The following is a 23,062-nucleotide window of genomic DNA, read 5'->3' on the forward strand; positions in this document are numbered from 1 at the left end:
GCGGCTGTGGTCTGGGCAATTCTTGACAGTATTTCTCGTTTTGATCCCTCGTCTGTCACGATAGATCCCAAATATTTGATTCTGTGAACATTTTCAAGTTTCTGGTCTTTGATTTTGATTTCTGATGTGAAGTTGCTGTTTGTCATCACTTTTGTTTTTTCCCCGCTGATTTCCATAGAAGCACTAGAAGAACATGAAGGAACAGTGAGCATTGGAGGGCGAACAATCACAAACTTGCGCTTCGCTGATGATATTGACGGATTAGCTGGTCACGAGCAAGAACTAACAGACTTAGTGAACCGCTTAGAAGAAAAATTCTGAAAGTACATAAATGTAAAAAAATGATAAAGTCCGACTTAAGCCGGGTTTTCGCGTGCTGCGAAACACTCTGTGTGTGTGTGTGTCAGTGTGTGTGTGTGTGTGTGTGTGTGTGTGTGTCTGTGTCTGTATCTGTGTCCCAGTGTGCAGCCGGTGTGTGCTTTAGACTGAGTTTTAATGCCCGATGTAGTATATCACGGACTTGCAGTTTAGTTATCATTATAATTAAGACACTGTCCACTATTAACAAATTCTAGCCCAATTAGTCAGTCGGGACAGTAGTAACCTACTCTGCTGTTCTGATGGTCATCAGTGGTCGAACACGACAGACTATCATACAGTTATCATTAATAACAAGTAATAAAAGAAAACGGAGGTTTGTCTTGCAAAAGTCAACCAGGATGCCTACACTCAAGTACAAAGATGTGTATGCACGGAGGCCGGAATCACAATTGTATTCGGATTTCATTTACTACCCGATGAACACCATTTGCACTCGGCCTTATCCTCCACCTCATGTCGGTCTCTTCCCGGCCGCTACCCTTCCTCTTTCCTTAACCCCTTACTTCCCTTTCCTCTCCTGCACACCTGTCTCTCCCAGTAAAGCAATGCTGAATGTGTCATTGAAGGACAACTGGAAGAAAAATGTGATTCAAATTTTAATTCTTGTGCAGCATACACACGCACGCTTGGCCCAAATCACAGCAGGGCATTAAATTGGCACATCACGCACGTCATTTAGAAAGATACAAAGGTTCAAAACGGCCCGGGGGTGGGGGTGGGGGAGAAAAAAGTTTGAAAAGCACGCAATATATGGGACTGAAAGACGAACCCTGAATTCAGATGACTGATATTGGTGGACCCGACTGCTGCTGCTGTTGCTGCTGATGATTGTGAGAATCCAAAGTTTGATGCAGAGACGTCAAACAGTGTGCGCCGTTTTGGTAGTTGACATCGCGGTGGCGTGGAACCCGAGGGAACATATCACGTGACCAGGAGTTGCTGCAGATGGGTATGCCTACCTTGGGTAAGTTGTTTATCAGTTTCATTGAAGGTGCAGGGTTGTTGGTCACAGTGTAATGAATAATGTTTGAACGGAGAGACAGAGAGAGACAGATCAGTCATGTCACATTATCATATCAGTTGAGAGCATACCGGTAGCCTTACGACTGACCGGCCCTCATGCATCATACCACAACTGATTCGCCGGGCAAGAATCAGTCAAGTGTGTTTTGAAGATTTACATCAGCTAGATAACATAGTTCAACATGAATCAGCAGAGAGGATTCATTGTACCGGAAGCGACGACAGATTACTGATGTCAGATAGGTCTCAGTGGTAAAGAGCTGAGATCAGTCTGATCCTTTTGATTTTCGAGATGGAGAAACATGTCTCAGTTAAACCGAGAACCGTCAAAAGTGTGCACCTTTAGACATTATTTTGTTGAAAATTTCATGTCAGTATCGGCGCCGCGGGCCAGAGGCCTGGCATGTACACCACTGTTTTGCCTACGGTGTCACTGTCAGTCCGGCATAGTTAGTCAGATTCAACGGCGGAATCGGTGCAGTCGGCAGTCTCAAACTGAGTTCTCACCTGCTGCACCGGTTCATCACTCGAACTAGGTAGGAGGACTAATGGCGCGGTTTATCTTTTGAAACTTAAGTTGTGACATGATTCATCAAATAAATTACTCAGTTCTGGCGAAGGAAGGTTTGAACTGATGATTTTAATTCACTACAGTATCAGTGTCAGATGTACATAGATTTACTTGAGACAAAGACAAAACAGGATTTTATTGCACCTTTTTCTTCTTCTTTTTTTTTTCTTTCTTTCTTTTTTTTGGGGGGTGGGGGTTTAAAAAATGACATAGGAAATTGTTGTGGCATTGTTCGTTCACTCGTCAGTCCTAAAACACACGACCGTGCACATCAGTTTTCCACAAGACTGAAGCGAAACACATTCACTGAGTTAAAAGCATGAAAGTTGAAGCATATGAACTCACTGGCCAGCAAACACTGAGACAGGTGAACATTCAAGTTATGTAATCATAAACTAATGAACAGAAGTGAATCATTCCGGCATCGCCTCCGTCGCGCGGCCGTTTACTCTGGCAGGACCCCGTGACCCTCGACGCGCGGCCACTCGCCAGTGTGAAGGACAGCAAAAGTCCACTCGACCTGTCTGGGTCAGTGACCCAGTTCACAGGGACACTGACCCTTTTGTGCCGGGCTGGATTGTCACTGAGTCATTCCTTATCAGCCATTCGCCTTGCTTAATATTTTTTTTGTCTCCGGCTTCACCCTTGCCGGCAAACAGATGGTTCTTTTCCTCCTTTAGAATTTGATACATTCCAAAACCCGAACGTACAACTTATTCATCAAATACACATCGCGAAGAGAGAGACAGACAGAGAGTCGAATAATCATCCTTCCAGTATTGATGTTTCGATGATATGCTTTCCTTTTTCTTTTTCATTGTACTGCAGAACTGTGGCATGAGATGACATTATGATCACACACACACACACACACACACACACACATTGTGCAACAGTCTATTACGCAATGTCTCACGGTACCGCCGCGGAGTCAGAATGGAGGCTGGAGTTCAGTCGTCGGTGCAAGACGAGACTTTTAATAAAAGTTGCGCACTCAATGTTGAAAAATGCATCAGACATATGTGGGGACTCTCTTTTTCTTCCCCACATCAAGCGGGCAAAAGGCCTCGTCAGGCCTGCACGCCTTGATATGATATGATATGATATGATATCCAAAGAGATAAGCCGAACATCGTCGTGATTATTATGATAATACAATAAAAACCAGTCCACACTTGATTCATTCAAACGTCAGATAAAACTACTGCCATGACCTACGCTCGTGCACAGCGCTTCCCCTCCCCCCCCTAAATTTCATTGTTGCGTGCGTTTGTGCATCACCCCGCTGCCGCACGCAGTGGTCATGTGACCAGCATAGTAAACATTTCTGGGTCATGTGATCGCATTGCCAAACTGGTTGGATCGAGTAGAAGAAGCGAGTGGCTGTGTGCTACGGCATTACTCTTGAGGTCACTACAGTGCTGTTGAGGACACGGTCAGTCTGGTAAGACGAACGAAAGGAGATTATTTCACAACAAAGAGCTTAACGGTTTCGTCTGGAATCTTATCACGTTGTTAACCGACGCTTTTCCATTCCGTCTATGTCTGTCAACATGGTCGCAGGTGTTGAAAATGAAACGCGTTGTGGTCTGTTTTGTATTTCGATCTCATTTCGGTGATAATTCATGCATGCAGTTGTTTTGAAAATTAAGTCGTCTGCTAAGTTGTCTCGGTTAACCATTATGGAATGGAAGATGTTATGATTTTCATAAACTGTGATTTTTTGTTGTTGACTGCGCAGTTTAGACGTTCTCCGCCCACCAACAATGTGTTGTTGGTTGTGGATGAATCTTATAATTATTGTGTGTGTACCATTTCTGGTGGTTACCAAATGGCACGAAATATTACGTTGTGCTAGGTAGTGTTTCGAGTATGTTGCTTTGATACCCACTGCGTGTGTGGGTGGCTTCATGTAATTGCCCAGAAATAATGGCTACCTGGATCATACACATTCACTCAAAATGGTTGACATACTAGTAGTGGATCATGTGTGACTGTTGTATACCACAGTATTAGTTTGTATTGTGATTGCCTTCAAGTACAGAGAAGAGCATTAGAGTAAAAATTCCACAGAATTTTCAAAAGCCCTACACCTATGGGCCTATATTTAAAAGATGCACTCATTTCGATTATCATGGTTGAACCAGTTTTCAGGACATTACACACTGTGCCCAAATCAAATTTTTAGTGATGAAGTGTTTGCCCGTTGATATTGGGATTTCTTGCAATAATTTCACTTCCTGTTGATTTTTACACACACACACACACACACACACACACACATCAAACTTTAGATCAATTCCATTTATCAGTATGATATTTCTGCAGCCAGGTTTTTTGTTTTTTTTCACTGGACTATACCATAACCACATTTTCTGAATTCATTTTTTTTATTTCAACCCTTGTCTATGACAAAGACATGCAGTGTGTGTCAGTGTGTGTAACCAAGTGTGTGTTTGAGAACATTTGTGTGTTTGTGTGCGTCTTGTGTGTGAGGGAGAGAGAGAAAAGGTTCGTATGTTGGTGTGTGCTTGTCAGTGTTGACATATATGTGTTAACTATAAATTGTTTTTAAGTGAGAAAGAGGGTAGATTACTGTGAGTGTTTGTGTGTGTGTGTGTGTGTGTGTGTGTGTGTGTGTGTGTGACAGTGTTAAGTGTGTATGTTAGTGTGCTTGTTAATGTTGTCATATATTTAATACATGTGTTAATTATGATTAAGTTGTTTTTATTGGAGTGTGAAAAATAATTGATTCTATGCTGTTTATCATTTGCATTTTTACTATTTTGGGAACAACAGTAAAACAGCACTACAGTTTGTCATGGAAACTCAGCAATAACAAATATGTTGTATAAACACACAATCTAGGTCTTAGTAGTTTCAATGTTGCTTTATTAACTCAGTTGTGTTGAAACTTGAATATAATCTAATGTAGTTGTTAAAGATGTATCAATAGTTTTATTGTTGTTAGCATGACCACTTTAAACATATAAACCTTTATGGTGACCCATGGCCTTAATTAGTTAATAATAACTGTTCAAGGTTTGGAACAATACTAACACTGTTTAAGGCAGAACTTTGTGCAAGTGTAGTATAATTTCTGTATTTGTCAGTACATATATGCTGGATTATTTGTGGTGGAACACAGCCAGAATTCTACCACTAGTACCAGACATAATTTGTGTAGGCACTGTCACTGTTTGCTTGGTACCACACAGCTCAGTTTAGCAAAGGAAACAGAACCTTGTAAAGATAATTTTTTCAAAGAAGTATGCGAAATTCAGTTAATGAATTTAATAGGGATGACCTTCGATAAGCATTATATTATGAAACAAAGACCATTACATGTGCCAGTCATTTGAAATAGGGAATGGGCAGGGATGGTCATCAACAGTTTCTTAAGTCTGTGTGTGATTAAAAAACAAAAGAAAACACCTGACATACCAAAACAACCTTGGGGGTTCAGTTGAACACCAGCACATCTGGCCTCATTTGAATGTTACCTCAGTAGGACAAGAGACACTTTATTATAAACATGTTCATGTTTGTCAGAGTGAATTTTGTTGAACTAAACAACTTCTGATGGGGTTCTATGCAGCAGAAATTATTATATTTGTAAATGCCAAATTGTGAACCAGTATTGTACTATTTTATTGACTGTACCAAGGCACTGGTTCATTTTTTTTTTTTAATGAATGCGTGTGAAAATTTGTATACAGATAATGGATATTATATTTGTGAGGGTTTAATTAGAGTTTTCACACACACACACACACACACACACACACACACACACACACACACACACACACACACACACACACACACACAAGCATCATACAAACATACATAATTATGTGAAATAGCTCTGCTGAGTCATAACTGTGACATTGTATTTGCACATGTGTGTGCGTGTGCATGTGTGCGTGAGTGGTATAAGCATGAGTGATTGCCCTTGACAAAGACACCAGCTGATGAGAAAAAACATCACAAAAGATTAATTAGAAAATTAATGAAACCTGGCTTTTCATGACCATGTTTATTGAGACCTTGATGAGGGTCAATTTCCACAGAGAGCATCAGATTGAAATACTCCAGGTGGTGCAAAATCACACATATATATATCAATTTGTCTATCTCTAGCTCTATTATGTGTGTGTGTGTATATATATATATATATAGAGAGAGAGAGATAGAGAGAGAGAGAGAGAGGGGGGGGGGGGGGGGAAGCAAGTGCTGTAAAACATACATTTCCATATTTAAAAAAAAAGTTTGCATAAATCTTTCGGATAAGTAATATATATATATAAAGTTTGCATAAATCTTTCGGATAAGTATATAAAGTTTGTATAAATCTTTCGGATAAGTAATATATATATATATATATATAAAGTGTGTGCTATTTATTTATTCATTTTATTGTAATTTTTTTAGAGATGTCTTGTAGTGTATATGGATCAGTCTGCATGCTTTCAATTCAGGTCTCATTGAAACTGTGTATGAAGGGAAGGGACGTTAGGAGAGAGGGGCATCAAATCATTCAAGATAGTAACTGGAAGTCCATTGAAAATGTAAAGGAGGGAGCCACTACTTTGTAATAATTATGAAGATATTCCTGGACACAGATGAAGCAGCTGAGATACAGTTGTGTACATTTTTCAGTTGCAGGTCAGAGACATTAAACTGTATGATAGCTTTAGTGGATATCAGCAACAAAACCTTAAGAAAACTTGGCTTAGCAGTGACCAGTCATGAAACATCAAATGTGTGTATGAGAGAGAATAGCAGGACAATGTCATGACAATTACACAGCTTGCTGTTCAGGCTGTTTTGATTTGAGATTTATAAAAAAAAAAATATTTGTGTGTGTATGCGTGAGGGGAGGTGTGAGATGTATGTTGTGTTGAGTGATGTCATTGGTAATCAATAGTATTTCTTGTGAGCTCGTATCTTTAATGTTTTTCATTCCCCTGTGCCGTATTCCATCCACGTGTGCAGTTAGACCAGCAGGGTAAGCAGTTAGACCAGCAGTGTAAGCGTCATACATGTAATATGTGCACATTCTTGTGTTAAAAGTACCACAGCTGCTAGGGTAACACTGAAGCACATTGCATCCTCCAACCAGGACATTGCTTCACCCCCATTATTTTATCCTCTGCCTCGGTCAGTCTATTGGACAAAAAGAGATTTTTCACTCTCGCGTATCCACCACTTTATATATATATATATTTATTTATTTATTTTTTTTTTTAAACTCTCGCAACTCTCAGCATGATGTATAACAGTTCTTCCCACCCTCTCCTTTATATTCTCACCCTAAAAATAATTATATGAACTGGCTGGGGTCAGGGCTTCGTGTATCAGCCACAAGTTAGACAGTGGAGCTTTTTTGCGACTCTGCATTGGTGCTTGGCGAATGCACAAGTCACCTTGACCTTGGGCTTGATAATGGCTGCTGGGAGAATCCCGGACTTTGGCCTTACACTGATGGAGAAACCCCAGTGCTGGGGAAGGAAAGGAAAGGGGAGGGGAAGAGGAGAAAGTCGGTCATCACAATGTTAGTGTGACACAGTGCAGCCTTGCCCTCAAAATATGTTTAGAATTCGTGTGCGCATTTTGCCAATTTTGAGAGGGCTAGTGGTTTGAGTGTTGTATGTGGCTCTATTTCTCTGGTCGAGTGTTTTCTCTGCTGTGATCGGATATGGTAGGTATATATATATTTTTTTTTCTTCTTCTTCGTTAACGCTGTAAAAGCAATAGATTAAAATGGAAATAAAATAAATACAGCTTTCCAATTGAAAATGATCGAGTGTGTGTTTGTGTGAAAAGGCATGGTTAATTTATGAATTGGAAACAAACGTGGAACTGAGTTGTTGCTCACAAAATGAAATTATGTCCTCTCTTTCGTTGTCATAGTCACAGATTTCACATGAAATATAAGTTTGTAATGGAGTCGCAGAATCCACATAAAATAACAGTTAGTAATGGACCCATGAACTGAATTATAAAAAAGAACATTCATTTGTGTGTGTTGTTGTTGCACTCTGTGTTAGGAGCAACCACTTTCCAACGTGTCGTCACAGTCTGGAATAGCCTTCCTGACAGTGTTGTAACCGCCTCATCCGTCAATACGTCTAAAAACAGGCTGGATGCGAATTGGAGGAGTGTACTGACTCTCTATGACCCAGAATGTTACTACTAGTCTGTGCCATGCATGCCACACACAGTCTAATTTCTTTTTCCTGGAATGGTGAACAGGCCTGTTAGGCCTTCTACACCACAAGAATCAAGTATCAAGTATAAGTATTTAAAAGTGCATTGACTTGTTCATTCAGCTAGTTATCTGAATATCTGGGGGTATTGTGTAAAAGTTGAGTTAGACCAAGTCCTGTGTGCAGTGTGCACTTAGTGCACTGAAAAAGAACCCACAGCAACAAAAGTGTTATCCTCTGGAATATTGTGTTGATGAAATCCAGACATATATACAATTACATACATATATTCATGCACTCAAGGCCTGACTAGCACGCTGGGTTATGCTGCTGTCAGGCAGCTGCCTAACAGGTGTGTAGCATATATGGATATGTCCAAGCACAGTGGCACTTCCTTCAGAAACTAGTATTGAGAACTCACACACACACACACACACACACACACACACACACACACACACACACAGAAAATGGGTCATAATGGACTTCAGTACAAACATTACAGAGTATAGTACAAAGAAAAGGAACATTGATATTTTCATGGTCTGGTGTCAAGCTCTATATTAGAATGGCATTGTCTACATTTGCATTTTATTGTGAATGGTAAAATCATGGAACAGAGGATATGCATGTATAAAAGTGGCATTTTAAAGTGCAGGCTTTTAAAGGCTTATTTTCATTGGCATATATTATATAAAGAGAAAGACAAAAAAATGTTTGAGATATTGAACTATAAATCATCACCAGAAGCAGAACTGCATCCATATAATTGCACGAGAAATAAATAGGTTTGTCAGATGTTCACTGACAATTGACATGTTTTTGTACAGGTATCTCCAACAACATTCATTCTGCCAGGTTCAGTGACCATTTGGATTTATTTTTCTTCATCTTTGGTTTGGTACCCACAATCATCAGTTTGATTTTATGGGTACTTTTCAAGTTGGGGCTTGTAGGTGGGAAAAAACAACAACACACAAACAGCAAATTCAAAACCACAAAACCTGACAACTTGAAAGGAGCTAATACCATGCTAACATTCCATCTGCCCATACCTGTTCGGATTGCTGAGCCTTGTTGAGCCTTTCAGTGACTCAGAATAGCAGGCTCCTTGATAGTATTTGTACTTTGCTTTTAGTTAACAAAGCTCAGAAAAGATGGGTGTACATACATATATGTACATGTAATCATGAAACAAAGTAGTAATTGTTTACATGACATGATTGATAAGATTTATTAGATACTTGTTTAGTTTTCTTATGTTTATAACTTTATATATGATGCATACCATTTGAATGAGTTTGTGACCTGTTGAATCTACCATAATATTTTCATTCTCTCTCTCTCTCTCTCTCTCTCTCTCTCACACACACACACACACACACACTAACACAATTATGCACACTTCCATTAATTTACTTCAGTACAGGGGTTGAAGGATCTCTGAGTTTGCATACCATGCCTCACAAAATATGAGCTCTGCTTGTGCTTTGTTTACTGGTAATTGAAAGTATGTTCACTTCTGGTCATATTATACTTTAATAAATTAAAAAAGCTAAAAACTTCAACTATAGAATTTTTTTTTTAATGATTTTAGTGCATACTGTTAGAAAATAGCAGATCAGTGCTAGAGTCAGCAAATACAGATAACAGACAAAAGTATTGTGCTTAAACTGGAAAAAACAAGACCCACACAAAAAACAAGAACATAGGCATGCAGTATGAAAGGGGAAGAGAAGAGTCATGTAAGAAACAGACAAAAGTGGGGTGGGAAAAAACCAACATATTTTTGTCCTGTCTGTTTCAGTTGTGAGAAAGATGGACGGTGAGGTAGAAGAGAACCGAGTCGAGGCTGGTGCGTCACCTCGAACAGAGACCCCAGTGTCTCCTCCAGAGACTCCAGTTCCCTCGGAGCCAGAGCCCCCTCCAGAGACCACGGATGCCTCTGACGAAGAGGGGGAAGAGGGTGGGGAAAGCACCGGAGGGGCTGCCCAGGATTTCTCTGACGCAGAAACCCTCCCGGCGTCTTCCCCTCCGCCACAGCTCCAGTCGCCCAGCAAGTCGCGGCCAGAGACGCCCCTGTTGCCACGTCTGGACCTGACCCGGACAGCTTCTTCTGTTTTCTCTTCCGTGGACTTTTCCCAGATGGACCCACGCTTTTTCTCCATCCAGGACATATCGGAGATGGAAACGCCTTTCGTTCAAGTTCCCATTCCGGATTCTCCCACAGAAGATCCCTTGTTACCGCTACCTCTGTTGGCAGGACACCCCGCTGTCCCCTTGGGGTTTGGGATGGACAGTTTTGGGATGGATGGTTCTGACAACGGTATTCACAGTTGTTTGTCCAGCATGCGGAGTCTGGCCAGCGCCATGTCCACACCCCTGGTCAACAAGAAGTTCAAAGCCCCAGACTCAGACGCAGGAACAGACTTGCTGCCGGTGTGCAGAATCTGCCAGCTGCCGGGCGACAAAGAGGACTTTCTGTTTTCTCCCTGTCGCTGCTCAGGGACAATGAAATTTGTGCATTATCTCTGTCTGTTGGTGAGTGTGCCCGATGTTCACATGACGCATGTGTGCCACAGCTGGGGTTGGTGTTCAGTTACAAATAGATGTTTGTCTTCTCTGTGGAAGTGTTCGGAACGGGTGAGGAGTGTGGATGGTGAAACAAAATTGGTTTGTGAGTGAATCATATTTGTATGAGTCCACAGTTCTAGATTTTGTGTACATTTGATTCATTTTCTTGTTTACTTGTTTGTTTACTTTATGATGTTCTGATTGGTTGAGAGAGGGATTGAATGAGTGGGTGATTGTTTGATGGTTGATTAATTTGATATTGTTAGAGCAGTAAATTCTGTAATGAACAAAATTAATAGCTGGATTAACTGGAGTGCACTGATCCAGAAGAGAAGAACATCTTGTCAAAAATGCGGGGAGTGGGAGGGGGGGGGGGAGATGCAGTGTTTTGCTCATGTTATAGATAACTGCTTATTGGCAGCCTGTATATAGTCCGATAATCAGAAGGAAAAAAAATCCAGAAAGAAACAGTGATGCAGAATGCACTGTTATCTTCTGATTACAGACATAATTAACAGAGTTTTGATCCTTGGCTTCTAATACTTAAGTCATCTCATTGTTCCATACACTGATTGAGCACAGCGAATGCAAACACATTGTCTTTGTTGGACAGTGTGTCATGTGGAAGGACTTGCTAAAAAGTAAAATCCATATGTGATATATTTTAGGTTTTACTTGAGTTTACTACTGATCCCCAGTTTTGACAGAAGAAAGACTGTTGGATTCCCACCAACCTCCAACCCCACCCCTTCCTCACACAAACTTGGCCAAGTTTCAGAAGTTTCCAGGAATACTTTCAACATTGAAATTTCTTTTCAGTAGTGGAGTTCTACCTGGTCAGGGCAGGAGAGAGAGGCAAACATTGTGCATGTGTTTGTGTGTGTGTGTGTGTGTGTGTGAGTTTCATTATATGTGGGTGCGTGCTTGCTTTGTGGGAGTGGATGTGTGTGTGTGTGTGTGTGACTTAAATACAAAAGTAGATTTTTTTATAGTAATTTTACTGTGTGGTTTATCCAGCTAAAGCAATGGGACCAGAAGACCACAGCCCTGAGTTAAAGCTGATACAGTTAGAGCTCCCTTGTTTTGTTTTGGTTCATGTTGTTTCATCATGACTGGTTTTGGGGTTTTGATTTTTTAGTTTAAGATCTGATATTGATTGATGGGCTTTTTTTTCAGAAATGGATTGAAATCTCAACTCGAAAAACAAAGAAGACTCCAAGATGTGAACTGTGCCACTTTGAGTATATTCGTCACAAGCGTTTCAAGGTAAGTGTTTGCGATGGAAAATGTATCAGTTTGTATTAAAGCAATCTATCACTGTATCAGTTTTCGTTAAAGCATTTATCACTTTGCTTTCAATCATTTTTTGCTTGAATCTGATCTCAAAGTTTGATCCAGTATGGAATGATTTACAGCATACTTCTGTACATTGCATGTGGTGTTAGAGCTGATTTACATATAAGTAGATGATGCACCAGACAAATCAGTTTTTATTATTTTTATTGTCAGCAATTCATAGTCAGCCAGACTGGTCCTTGTCTTCAGTTTTATTTCTGCTTAATGCTTTCATCAGTTTTGTTTATCTACCTTGATTTATCTTTAAGGTGCTTCTGTATATAAGTTAATTATGTCACAGCTCCAGAATAAAAAAGAATAAGTGAAAAATCCTGGAGTAACACGCACTTGTGTGTCACTTTTAGGCAGAGCTAAAAACTCTCATAACTTTTAGTTGTCCTTGGAACACCCCACCCCCTTATTTTAACCCTCCTCCCCCATCCCCCCACCCATTTTTTACTTGTCCTCTCAGTCTTAACCCGGAGAGCGCGATGAGCGACGATCGTGGCTTTCCCGGTAAAGTGCGATGGGCCACGATCGTGGCTCTGTTTACATAAGGTCCGACATCATACGGCTATACTCGGCAGCCTTTGTAAAACTGCCTCGTTCTGGTGTTACTGCCTCCCTGCTTGTGTTTGCACAAACTTTGACCGAGTTTATAAGTCCAGATCTTCGTATTTTTTGTAAACAATGAGTGACACTGAAGTTGACAAAGCTCAGGAAATGAGTGACCTTGTCACTAGTGATGATTCGTTTGCTGACAGGGATTCTGGTGAAAACGGCTTTGTTATTTTGACACTTGGGCATGCTGGCTTGCTTGTTGTTCATTCAGTTTTGTGTCTCCAGCCACAAAAACTGGGGGCTGGGTGATGGGGGTGGGGAGGGGTGGTAAAGTGGGTTAGGCATGGATCTATTGCGATTTCTTGACCAAATCAAGCTAGAAAACTGGAAATTATTTTGATTTAAAGCATTCTTGCTGCTTTTGAAAGCAACATGAGCTAAAAGAAAACATTTATTTCTGTTTTTGCCTGTGATTGCATAAAGTATTGTAGATGTGCGCGTGCGTGGCGTCGGTGGGTGTGTCTCAAATAAATAATACAATGCTTATAATTTTATTGTTTCAGTTATATTCATATCATAATTCTGCAGCCAGAACATTTTTTGTACAGTTTAATTCCAATTTTGAGATTTTGACTCTGTAAAAGATGTGAAAATACCTATAAACATTGTGGTTGACGTTTTTGGAAAACAAGTGTGCAAAATTTGTTAATTATATCCTATGGAATATCTCCAACTACATACAAGGTACAGCCTTTTTCTTACTTTTATCTGATTCTTCATTCATTCTACTTTCCAAAAATGTATAGGTTTACCTATTTATTCTTACTGATAAGCATACAAATGCCCCAAATCAGAGCACAGGTAGCGGAGGCAAACTATCCCTTTGTTTTAAGCATGATTTCTGTAAGTATGTTTTGTTATATCCAGCACTTTGAGGGTTAAGAGACAGCAATGACATGTCAGCCAACATGATTATGTAAATGGTATATTTTACAGAAAGTTGAGATATCTGTTATGAAGTCCAATCTGTGGTCAGAAATTTTTATGTATGTTTGTGTTTTTTATAGAAAAATTTTTCATTAATAACAGATATGGAGACTACTGCATTAGTGGGACTAGGAGCTTCACCTGTTGACTCATCTTACTCTTTCAGTCTTTGATGTAAATATATGAAGAATGCAGAAGGCACTATGTTATTCCTGCGTGTGTGTATGTGACAGCGTGTGTGTGTGTTTAAATGATAGTCTCTTTGTGTTGCGTTGCATGCAAGTTTGTGTGGGTACACAGTGAAGACTGCTGAGTTACTCTTGACAAATTTGGCTAATCTTAATCCAGACTGCAAGTTCATTGAAAACTTCAGGTAAATTTGTTCATTCATTATGTACTGTGGTTATGTACTAATTTTCAGTTCACCCACTGGCGCATGCCCCGAGTGTCGAAGCGCGACAAATGCCTCCACAGTGTGTTCTTCCTCAACCTGCTGGTCATGGTGACGTGTGCCGTGGCCACCATCCTTTGCTTCCTCTCAGACAAGGGACATTTGCAAGAGCTGCCTCGGCGCTCCAACAATAGCAGTGATGCCCAGGTATGTCATGTCTGCATTAGTGCATATAAGTCTGTGTAAAATATGCATGACATGTCTGCATTGGTGAATGTAGATCTGTGTGAAATGCGCATGACATGTCTTCATTGGTGAATATAGAGCTGTGTAAAATGTGCATGACACGTCTGCATTGGTGAATATAGATCTGTGTATACTTAGGTATTTTCCAGGTATTAAAATTGACACCAGGTATGACATCCCTGCATTGGTGCATATGTAGACCTGTGTAAAAAGTAGGTATTTCCAGGCATTTAAAGTGATGATTTCATTGATGCATATAAATCTGTGTAAAATTGAGTATTTTCTAGGCATTTTAACCCTCAAAGTGCTGGATATAATAAAACATACTTACAGAAATCATGCTTAAAACAAAGGGATAGTTTGCCTCCGCTACCTGTGCTCTGATTTGGGGCATTTGTATGCTTATCAGTAAGAATAAATAGGTAAACCTATACATTTTTGGAAAGTAGAGTGAATGAAGAATCAGATAAAAGTAAGAAAAAGGCTGTACCTTGTAAGTAGTTGGAGATATTCCACAGGATATAAACAACAAATTTTGCAAACTTGTTTTCCAAAAACGTCAACCACAATGTTTATAGGTATTTTCACATCTTTTATAGAGTCAAAATCTCAAAATTGGCATTAAACTGTGCAGAAAATGTTCTGGCTGCAGAATCATGAAATGAATATAACTGAAAAAATGAAATTATAAGCACTGTATTATTTGTTTGAGACACACCCACCGACGCCACGCACGCGCACATCTACAATACTTTATGCAATCACAGGCAAAAACAGAAATAAATGTTTTCTTTTAGCTCATGTTGCTTTCAAAAGCAGCAAGAATGCTTCAAATCAAAATAATTTCCAGTTTTCTAGCTTGATTTGGTCAAGAAATCACAATAGACCCATGCCTAACCCACTTTACCACCCCTCCCCACCCCCATCACCCACCCCCCAGTTTTTGTGGCTGGAGACACAAAACTGAATGAACAACAAGCAAGCCAGCATGCCCAAGTGTCAAAATAACAAAGCCGTTTTCACCAGAATCCCTGTCAGCAAATGAATCATCACTAGTGACAAGGTCACTCATTTCCTGAGCTTTGTCAACTTCAGTGTCACTCATTGTTTACAAAAAATACGAAGATCTGGACTTATAAACTCGGTCAAAGTTTGTGCAAACACAAGCAGGGAGGCAGTAACACCAGAACGAGGCAGTTTTACGAAGGCTGCCGAGCATAGCCGTACGATGTCGGACCTTATGTAAACAGAGCCACGATCGTGGCCCATCGCACTTTACCGGGAAAGCCACGATCGTGGCTCATTGCGCTCTCCGGGTTAAGTGACACTGGGTATGACATGTTTGCACTGGTGTGCAGAGGTCTGTGAAATGTTTTTCAGACAACAGTATGATTGCACCATTGTCTAGAGGTCTTTTTATTTCTATGTGTACCATGTTATTAGCTGTGGCCAGTGCTGCAGCTCTGGAACTAAAACATTTGTTCTGTGTGTTGATTTTCTCATGTTGCAGTAATTTGAACAATGGCTTCATTGGGATGATTCAAGCCATTGTCATTTTGAGGTTTGAAAAAATGTTTTATGTATTGTTGCTGAAATTAAAACTTTTTAATGTCACTGCCATGAAATTAAAAGTTTCAATAAGCTCCCTGTGATCATGGGTATGTTTTAGTCAGAGCAGACATGATTCACTTTCGATGAAATGATCTTTTTTTTTGTATCGTTATCAAACTTGCCTGTTGTAGCAGTACAATGTTGTTGTTTTTTTTTGTTTTGTTTTTTCGTATTTGCATTTTTGTTTATATTTCTAAGAATATTTTTTTAGAAATCAATAACATATATGTCTATATAAAGAATGATTGTTTCCCTTTGTTCCAGGTGGAGCTGACGATGGAGGAGATCATCACCCTGGCGTGCGGCATCATGTTCTTCGTGTCCTTTTTCATCGCCATGACGGTGGAGATCAAAGCCAGACACACCATCTACAGACTGTGTCTCAAGTTCATCTCTCATAACACCGAGTGGCAGATCGAACCTTACCAGTCGGCCAAGGACTTTGAGCTGAACGGAGGACCACGGACAAACTCGCTGTGAAGAGAGCCATACTGAACAAAAAGCACAAGATTCAGCAAACCCGAGTCAGATGTAACTCCTTGTGTTTTCTGTGTAACAGCTTGTGTATGATATGTAGTGTTTTATGAAGTATTCCTAAAGGGTTTTTGTTGTTGAGTTTGTTACTACAAAGTACTGTAACAGAGGAAGGTTTGAAAGGCTATTGAAATTTTTGTGTTCGTTGTTGTTTTTTTCTGGTTAAGATAACCAAAGAAAGGAAAGTGTTCACAGATGTGTTGGGTATTGGAGTGTGCGATTTCAGTATTTCTTTACAAGTCAGAAGTTGTTGGGTTTTCTGTACAGTGACTTTCATTCTTTATTGATTTTAGACAAATTCAAATGGCAATGAATTTATGTGGTTGTATATGTGTGCATGTGTTTGTGTTTGTGCCATGTGCTACTTGTAGCAGACTGGGTCAGTAAAGGAGTGTCAGTTTGAAGTATTTATACTCGGTAGTTAATCTGTTTTCAGATTTGTGTCTGTTCAGTTTTGTGGACAGTAATCATTTTTTGAATCGGTTCTGATTCACAGTGTAAAGCGTCTCACATTGTTCACCAAATCATGAACAGAGACATATTCTAGTATTTCCTTTGCACATGAACAGCTAGGTGCTTAATCCTGCTATGTCCTTATGACAGACAGTCTCATGTTTGGACTGTACTTGTCGTCCTCTTTTTTCCTTGACTGTGTGAAGAGTCGCTGGCGTGGTGCACAGTAGAACTGTACACCAGATTCCTCCCGGTGGATGGGTTGTGTGTCAAATCCTGGGTTTCTGCAGAACTGCAGGCTTGTGTTCTCGAGGGGCTGGTTACAGGGGAGAGGACAGGCAGCTTTCACACTGAGTGTGCCCCTACAGTCAGATGTCATCTGCCTGAGTGATCTGTTCCTTCAGATCTGTTTCAGTTTCAAGGAGGTGATGAAGTGTGCAGACTGATCCCTACTCCAGATCTGCTCTTGGGGGATGGGGAGGGGGGGCAGATGTTTGGCCTGTACTCATTGGAACTTTCACAATGTACTGTACTCATAAGAACTATTCTCATCTTTCAGTATGGCCAAACCTATTGTTATACAGTCCAGCCTGGTATTGGTATTGCCAGCAAATATCGGTCTGTCTTAAATCGTGAATGTAGTGTTTATGCAGTATGGCTGAATCCTGGGACATGAATTCTGTTAAGGATTGTTTTCCTTCAGTTTGAAGTACTTGGGGAGGAGGAAGGCCAGGGTGGTGGGGATGTAAAATTTGTTGAGGTTTTTATTTTATTTTTCTTTTGTTTAAAGTTTCTTAATCAGCAAATTTTCTCAATATAATGTTTGCATCAATGAAAGTGCGGCTGAAGCCATCTGACCAGTTATATTTAAGTGGTTCATAACAAGACACAAACCTAGCATAGACTGCCAAAGCCTGATCAGCATGTGGGTTTATGCACAGATTAGGCATCAACGTCTTCAAGTTTGTTTTTTTTCCCCCAAGCAGATGTGTAGTATATATGATATAGTCTACAAGCTTTGACACCTCGTTGAAGCTGAAACTGAAAGTGGGTATAACTCTTGATTGGAAATCATTTGTTCCTCCAAAGCTTGTCACTCGCACCACACTGTCTCTAAGTCTGCAGTCAAGTCCAGCACCCACATAAACATGACAAAGGTTGGACTGAAATGTCAGAAAGCAGAACATGTTCAAGCTGAGTACAAACATCAAAGTAATAAGAACTGCTCCTGCGCAACAGATGTTCACTTCAGTGAGTCAGTTCAATGTCTTTTGTGGACAAAGTGAAAATGAGTCATGGTACCTGTCGAAATCTCAATCAGTGCATGATGTCAAAAAAGTATCGTGCATTTACTTATGTTCTCTTTATTCCTTTTTTTTTTTTTTCTTACGATTTGTTGGACTGAAGTGTGTTGAAGTTAGTGGCTTGTGAGAGTTGATAAAAGTGCTTATGTATAATTTATCTTACCTTTGAGTAAATGTGTACAGTTGTGCGATGCTTCTATTAAAAACGATTGTAAATACAGTTAATATGTAAATTAAAACATTTTTCTTTTGTGTAATTTACCCAGTTGTTGATAGTGACTGATAAAAGATTATGAAAAGAAAAGGAAAATAATATATAACACTTGTTAATTGTGTGTGTGTGTGTGTGTGAAAGAGAGAGAGTGTGTATGTGTGTGGGTGTGTGAATTGAGTTTAGTACCTGTCTAAACTCTGCTGTACAATCCAGAAGATTAACTTGATGAAGCAAGACAATGGCAGACCGAATAGGAACTTGCCAGTTACTTACATCAGACTTTTATCCCAAAGATGTGAGAACTCTAGATTCAAAACCCAACACCACCTATTCAGATTAAGGTTGTAAACTGTTCTGATTAATTGGGTCTAATTTTGAACTGTTGTTATAGTTAAGAATATGATTTTTTTTTCTTTTCTTTTTCTAAATATATTTTTTTACACTACTGATAAAATAGCAGGTATGAAGATTTATGGTATTTTTTTCTTTTTCTTTTTTTAAGGTGTCACCACTCCTGCAATCTGCTTTTCAGAGAATTACAACAACAACAAAAAACCACCTCTGTGAAACCACAATCAACACTTTCAAAAAGCAGAAACATTTTTCATCAGAAGAGGACAAACTCCTCTGTGGAGTTTGCTCCCAGTTCTCAGCCAGTGTTTTTATGTCCAAAGTGATCAGTCAGCTGACGCCAAGAAGTGAGCATGGACAGATGTTGTTGGGAAAAAACATTTTGATTTGGAACAAAACCTGAAGGAAAGACAGTTCAGATCAGCTCAATTCAGTTTCTTAAATAGGCGTCGCTGCCTCCATACATACGCTACACCACATCTGCAAAGCAGATACTTGACCAACAGTGTAACCCACCGCACTTAGTCTGGCCTTGAGGGAAAAAAAAGTGAAATGAAATACATAGGCAAGTAAATGGATAAGTCATTAAATGAATGAATAATGATAAATAGAAATAAGCAAATGGATAAATAAGGGGGGACAAAGAAAAATGAATAAAGTAATTGCAAAGAGTGTTCAGCTCCAGTGCAGTCCTCGGTTTCAGTTTCAGTAGCTCAAGGAAGCGTCACTGCGTTCGGACAAATCCATATACGCTACACCACATATGCCATGCAGATGCCTGACCAGCAGCGTAACCCAATGCGCTTTGTCAGGCCTTGAGAAAAAAAAAAAGGATAATAATTTAAAAAAAAAAAAAAAATTATAATGAGGTGCACTGTAGATTACTGAGAGAAGGTAAAAAGATAAAGAGTTGAGGTACACTGTAGCAGACTGACAGAAGAAGAAGAAGATATAAAAAAAAAAAAAAGCAAAGAAAAAAGAGCTGAGGTGCTCAGTGCCCAACAGACTCAATGGACTGTTGTAGACTGCCAGTAAAGACTGACAGGAATGCCCACCCTGCACAGAACAGACCATCAATCAGGACATCACTGGTCTGGGGCATGATACCTGCCCTTACACACTGCATGTTGGAGAACCGAAGGACCCAAGTCAGACATTTACTTTACCACTTAAATTGTTTTTCCAACATAAACACACTTTTGACTCAGTTGCTTAGACTGTTTGATAGCCTAGTTAAGTTTATTCATACATACCGGTACATAGCAAACGTTAATAATCTTGTTTGCTTATTAGATTATTCTTGCCTGCTTAATTTATTTAAATTGCAAATTCTGAAACACGAACAAAATTCACTAAAGTTATGTCGTATTTTTCACTTTTTTTGTCTGGTTAAAGATGTTGAGTTAAAGGTGGTTAAAATAAAAATTAAAAAAACTATGGGATAGAGACAGGCAGCTCAGTTGTTTTCCATAATGGGGAGAAATCGAAAGGTTAGTGTGACCAAACTGTTGAATGTTTACACCCAGTGATGAGGGCTGAGTTAGACGATGAAACATCTGTGTCATGAAACACGCAGTCACATGCAGCAGAAGAAACAGAAAGCTGATGCTTGGTTTGATATCCTGCCAGTTATTACATGGTGACACAGACTTGTACACACCACTTGGGTGCAGCATACACTTGGGTCACCTTGTGGTCTGGCTTGCTGAGCAGCTGTTTGATTTGAAACTTTGTTAGTCAGTTCTGCTTGGTTTGAAACTTTGTCAGTCAGTTCTGCTTGGTTTGAAACTTTGTCAGTCAGTTCTGCTTGGTCAGTCAGTTCTGCTTGGTGTGAAACTTTGTCAGTCCGTTCTGCTTGGTGTGAAACTTTGTCAGTCAGTTCTGCTTGGTGTGAAACTTTGTCAGTCCGTTCTGCTTGGTTTGAAACTTTGTCAGTCCGTTCTGCTTGTCAGTCAGTTCTGCTTGTCAGTCCGTTCTGCTTGGTTTGAATCTTTGTCAGTCCGTTCTGCTTGTCAGTCAGTTCTGCTTGGTGTGAAACTTTGTCAGTCCGTTCTGCTTGTCAGTCAGTTCTGCTTGGTTTGAAACTTTGTCAGTCAGTTCTGCTTGGTTTGAAACTTTGTCAGTCAGTTCTGCTTGGTTTGAAACTTTTGTCAGTCAGTTCTGTTTGAATTTAACCTTTTTCCAGTCAATTTTGTTTTTACTAAAACTTTTCCAGACAATTTTGTTTTTACTAAAACTTTTCCAGTCAGTTCTGTTTTTACTAAAAACTTTTCCAGTCAGTTCTGTTTGGATTGAAACTTTGCCAGTCAGTTCAGTGTCTGTAAATAGTGTGATAATGTTGATACAGTAATGTTTTTGTTTTAATTTTGTCTTGTTGAAGCTTTGTAGATTTGAGTTTGGTCAGCAGTGCAATAAGCAACAAAGATAAGTAAACGATAATAACGTGGAGATAAGCTTTGACGATTTATCTCTCCCGGTTCGCATTTCCAGAATTTTGTTTTATATTTTGAACACTTGCTTTCTGTACATATTTTCAGTTTGTATTCTGTTTCAGTTTATTTACTTGTTTGTATATCTGGTTTATTTGTTTTATTTCATTTAACTTTTGTGTTATAAAAAAAAAAAAAAAGAAACATATATTTTAGACATTTTTTCCATGCAGTATTTGGTCGGCTTTGAAGTCATAACCAGCGCATTAGGTTTCTGCATAGGTCAGGCATCAACGTTTTTGAAAAAACAAACGGATGTTGTGCATTATGGATCATCTTGCCTGCTTCCTCTTAGAAACAAACTAAAACTGAAACTCACAAGAAAAAACAGATGTAGTGCGTGCAGTATGTGTACAGATCAGCATGTATGCTTTGAAACAAACTTAAACTCCCAGTCAAAATGTTTTACCTCCTTGCCTGTCATCAGGTTGTCATGTGATATATATGTGATCTTTGATAAATACTTTTCATGAGAGATTACTGTGTCATGAAAATAGAAGTGGTTTTATTTATGGTAATGCTGTCAGGGATGCAAAATACATCACCTACATCACTACATGTGAGAGTTGTACTTTCACACAGTCGTGCTGCATGCAACTGTTGCATTATACCAATGTTTCATCATCAAATTCAGCCCTCAGAAACCTTTGACCACGTGTCAAAAAGAAGCTTGACTTGTGTCAGGTTAACCGGTACACGTGTATGTATATGTACATATTTGTTTACATGATATATATCTATATCTATATCTATGTGTGTGTGTGAAGACAAAAACTGGAGTGGTAAATTGTCTACACTTTTATCTTGCCATGTAAATGCATGTCATATCCATGTTTTATTTAATCCTATATGTTGTACACCTTTTTTCTTTTTATACTGTGTCATTCAGTTAAGTAATGCTTGAAACTGTGAGCCATATATTGTGTGATTTGTATCCCTGGGCTTTTTTTATGATAACTCTTGCACTTCCTTTTTTAACTCCTTGTTTCTTGCCTAGAAATATGCTTACTGGTAAATTGATATACATTTATTGCCTAGATGTGTGATACAGTATCACTCAACTTGCTTGGTGACCACATGACCTGTCTATATAACTGGCTAAGCTGCACACACACTGTTGGGTCCTGTGCATTGGAGCATGAATGGGAGAGTGTATGCATTCCAAGTAAACACTTCACACTTGGTGCCAAATCATGAAGAAATTGCCTGGATAACCACTTCTTGTCATATTCGATGGGTATAATATTGTTCCACTCAATCTTTCTTTTTGTACTATGGATGATAAAGAGTTTGGTGTTAAGTTCTGGGTTTCAGTTACAGTCAGATATTGTTGACAGTATTGCTGATGATTGTGTTTAAAACCTTTACTCTATTTTGTATTTTGGGGTCTGTGTTATTGATAGTTAGCAGGCTTGATATAAACCAGGAATGTATTGTTGCATGTCTTCACCCATATTTACTCATGGATTACTGCTGATGTGTGTGTGTATGTGGTGTTTTGTGTGTGTGTGTGTGTGAGTGAAAAGGAAAAAATGTCTGAAGCTGAAAGTGAAGAAGCAGACAGTGTGATGATGAGGAGAAAATAAAATTGTATATTGTACAAATGCTGCTAACTGTTTGTTTAATCTTCTTATTTCTCTTTCTCTGTCTTTATGTGCACTCATTTCTGTTGTTCATTTTCATTTGGTTTACATTTTTCCTTCAATTTTTTTCTTCTATTTTTGTTCAACATTGGTGTGTTTGTATGCAGGCATGTATGTGTGTGTATGTGTGTGTGTTTTCTTACCATTTTCTTCTTTTATTCCCATTCCAGTCCACCATTGCC

At 39.3% G+C, this 23,062-nt stretch overlaps 1 protein-coding gene across 4 annotated transcripts; it reads left to right on the top strand.

The window, feature by feature from the left end:
• The first annotated feature begins 1,149 nt into the window (after positions 1-1,149).
• On the top strand, positions 1,150-22,846 carry LOC143279678 (uncharacterized). Of its 4 annotated transcripts, none has more exons than XM_076583755.1 (5): positions 1,150-1,345; positions 9,995-10,728; positions 11,938-12,027; positions 14,066-14,242; positions 16,157-22,846. In XM_076583755.1, the coding sequence occupies exons 1-5, from the start codon at positions 1,327-1,329 to the stop codon at positions 16,370-16,372; spliced, it is 1,236 nt and encodes a 411-aa protein (XP_076439870.1). In that variant the 5' UTR covers positions 1,150-1,326; the 3' UTR covers positions 16,373-22,846. The 4 variants fall into 4 exon arrangements, with proteins under 4 accessions (XP_076439870.1, XP_076439872.1, XP_076439874.1 ...); XM_076583757.1 differs by lacking the exon at positions 1,150-1,345 and adding an exon at positions 3,317-3,419; XM_076583759.1 differs by lacking the exon at positions 1,150-1,345 and adding an exon at positions 3,337-3,410.
• Positions 22,847-23,062: the final 216 nt, after the last annotated feature.

This window comes from Babylonia areolata, chromosome 3, assembly GCF_041734735.1.
Source record: "Babylonia areolata isolate BAREFJ2019XMU chromosome 3, ASM4173473v1, whole genome shotgun sequence".
Classification (NCBI taxonomy): domain Eukaryota; kingdom Metazoa; phylum Mollusca; class Gastropoda; order Neogastropoda; family Buccinidae; genus Babylonia; species Babylonia areolata.

What these genes read in the sequence shown, in the direction of transcription:
- LOC143279678 (XM_076583755.1), top strand. An exon ending in TTCGTCACAAGCGTTTCAAG is followed by an intron (nt 12,028 to 14,065) that starts GTAAGTGTTTGC and finishes ACTAATTTTCAG; the next exon opens with TTCACCCACTGGCGCATGCC. An exon ending in ACAATAGCAGTGATGCCCAG is followed by an intron (nt 14,243 to 16,156) that starts GTATGTCATGTC and finishes CCTTTGTTCCAG; the next exon opens with GTGGAGCTGACGATGGAGGA.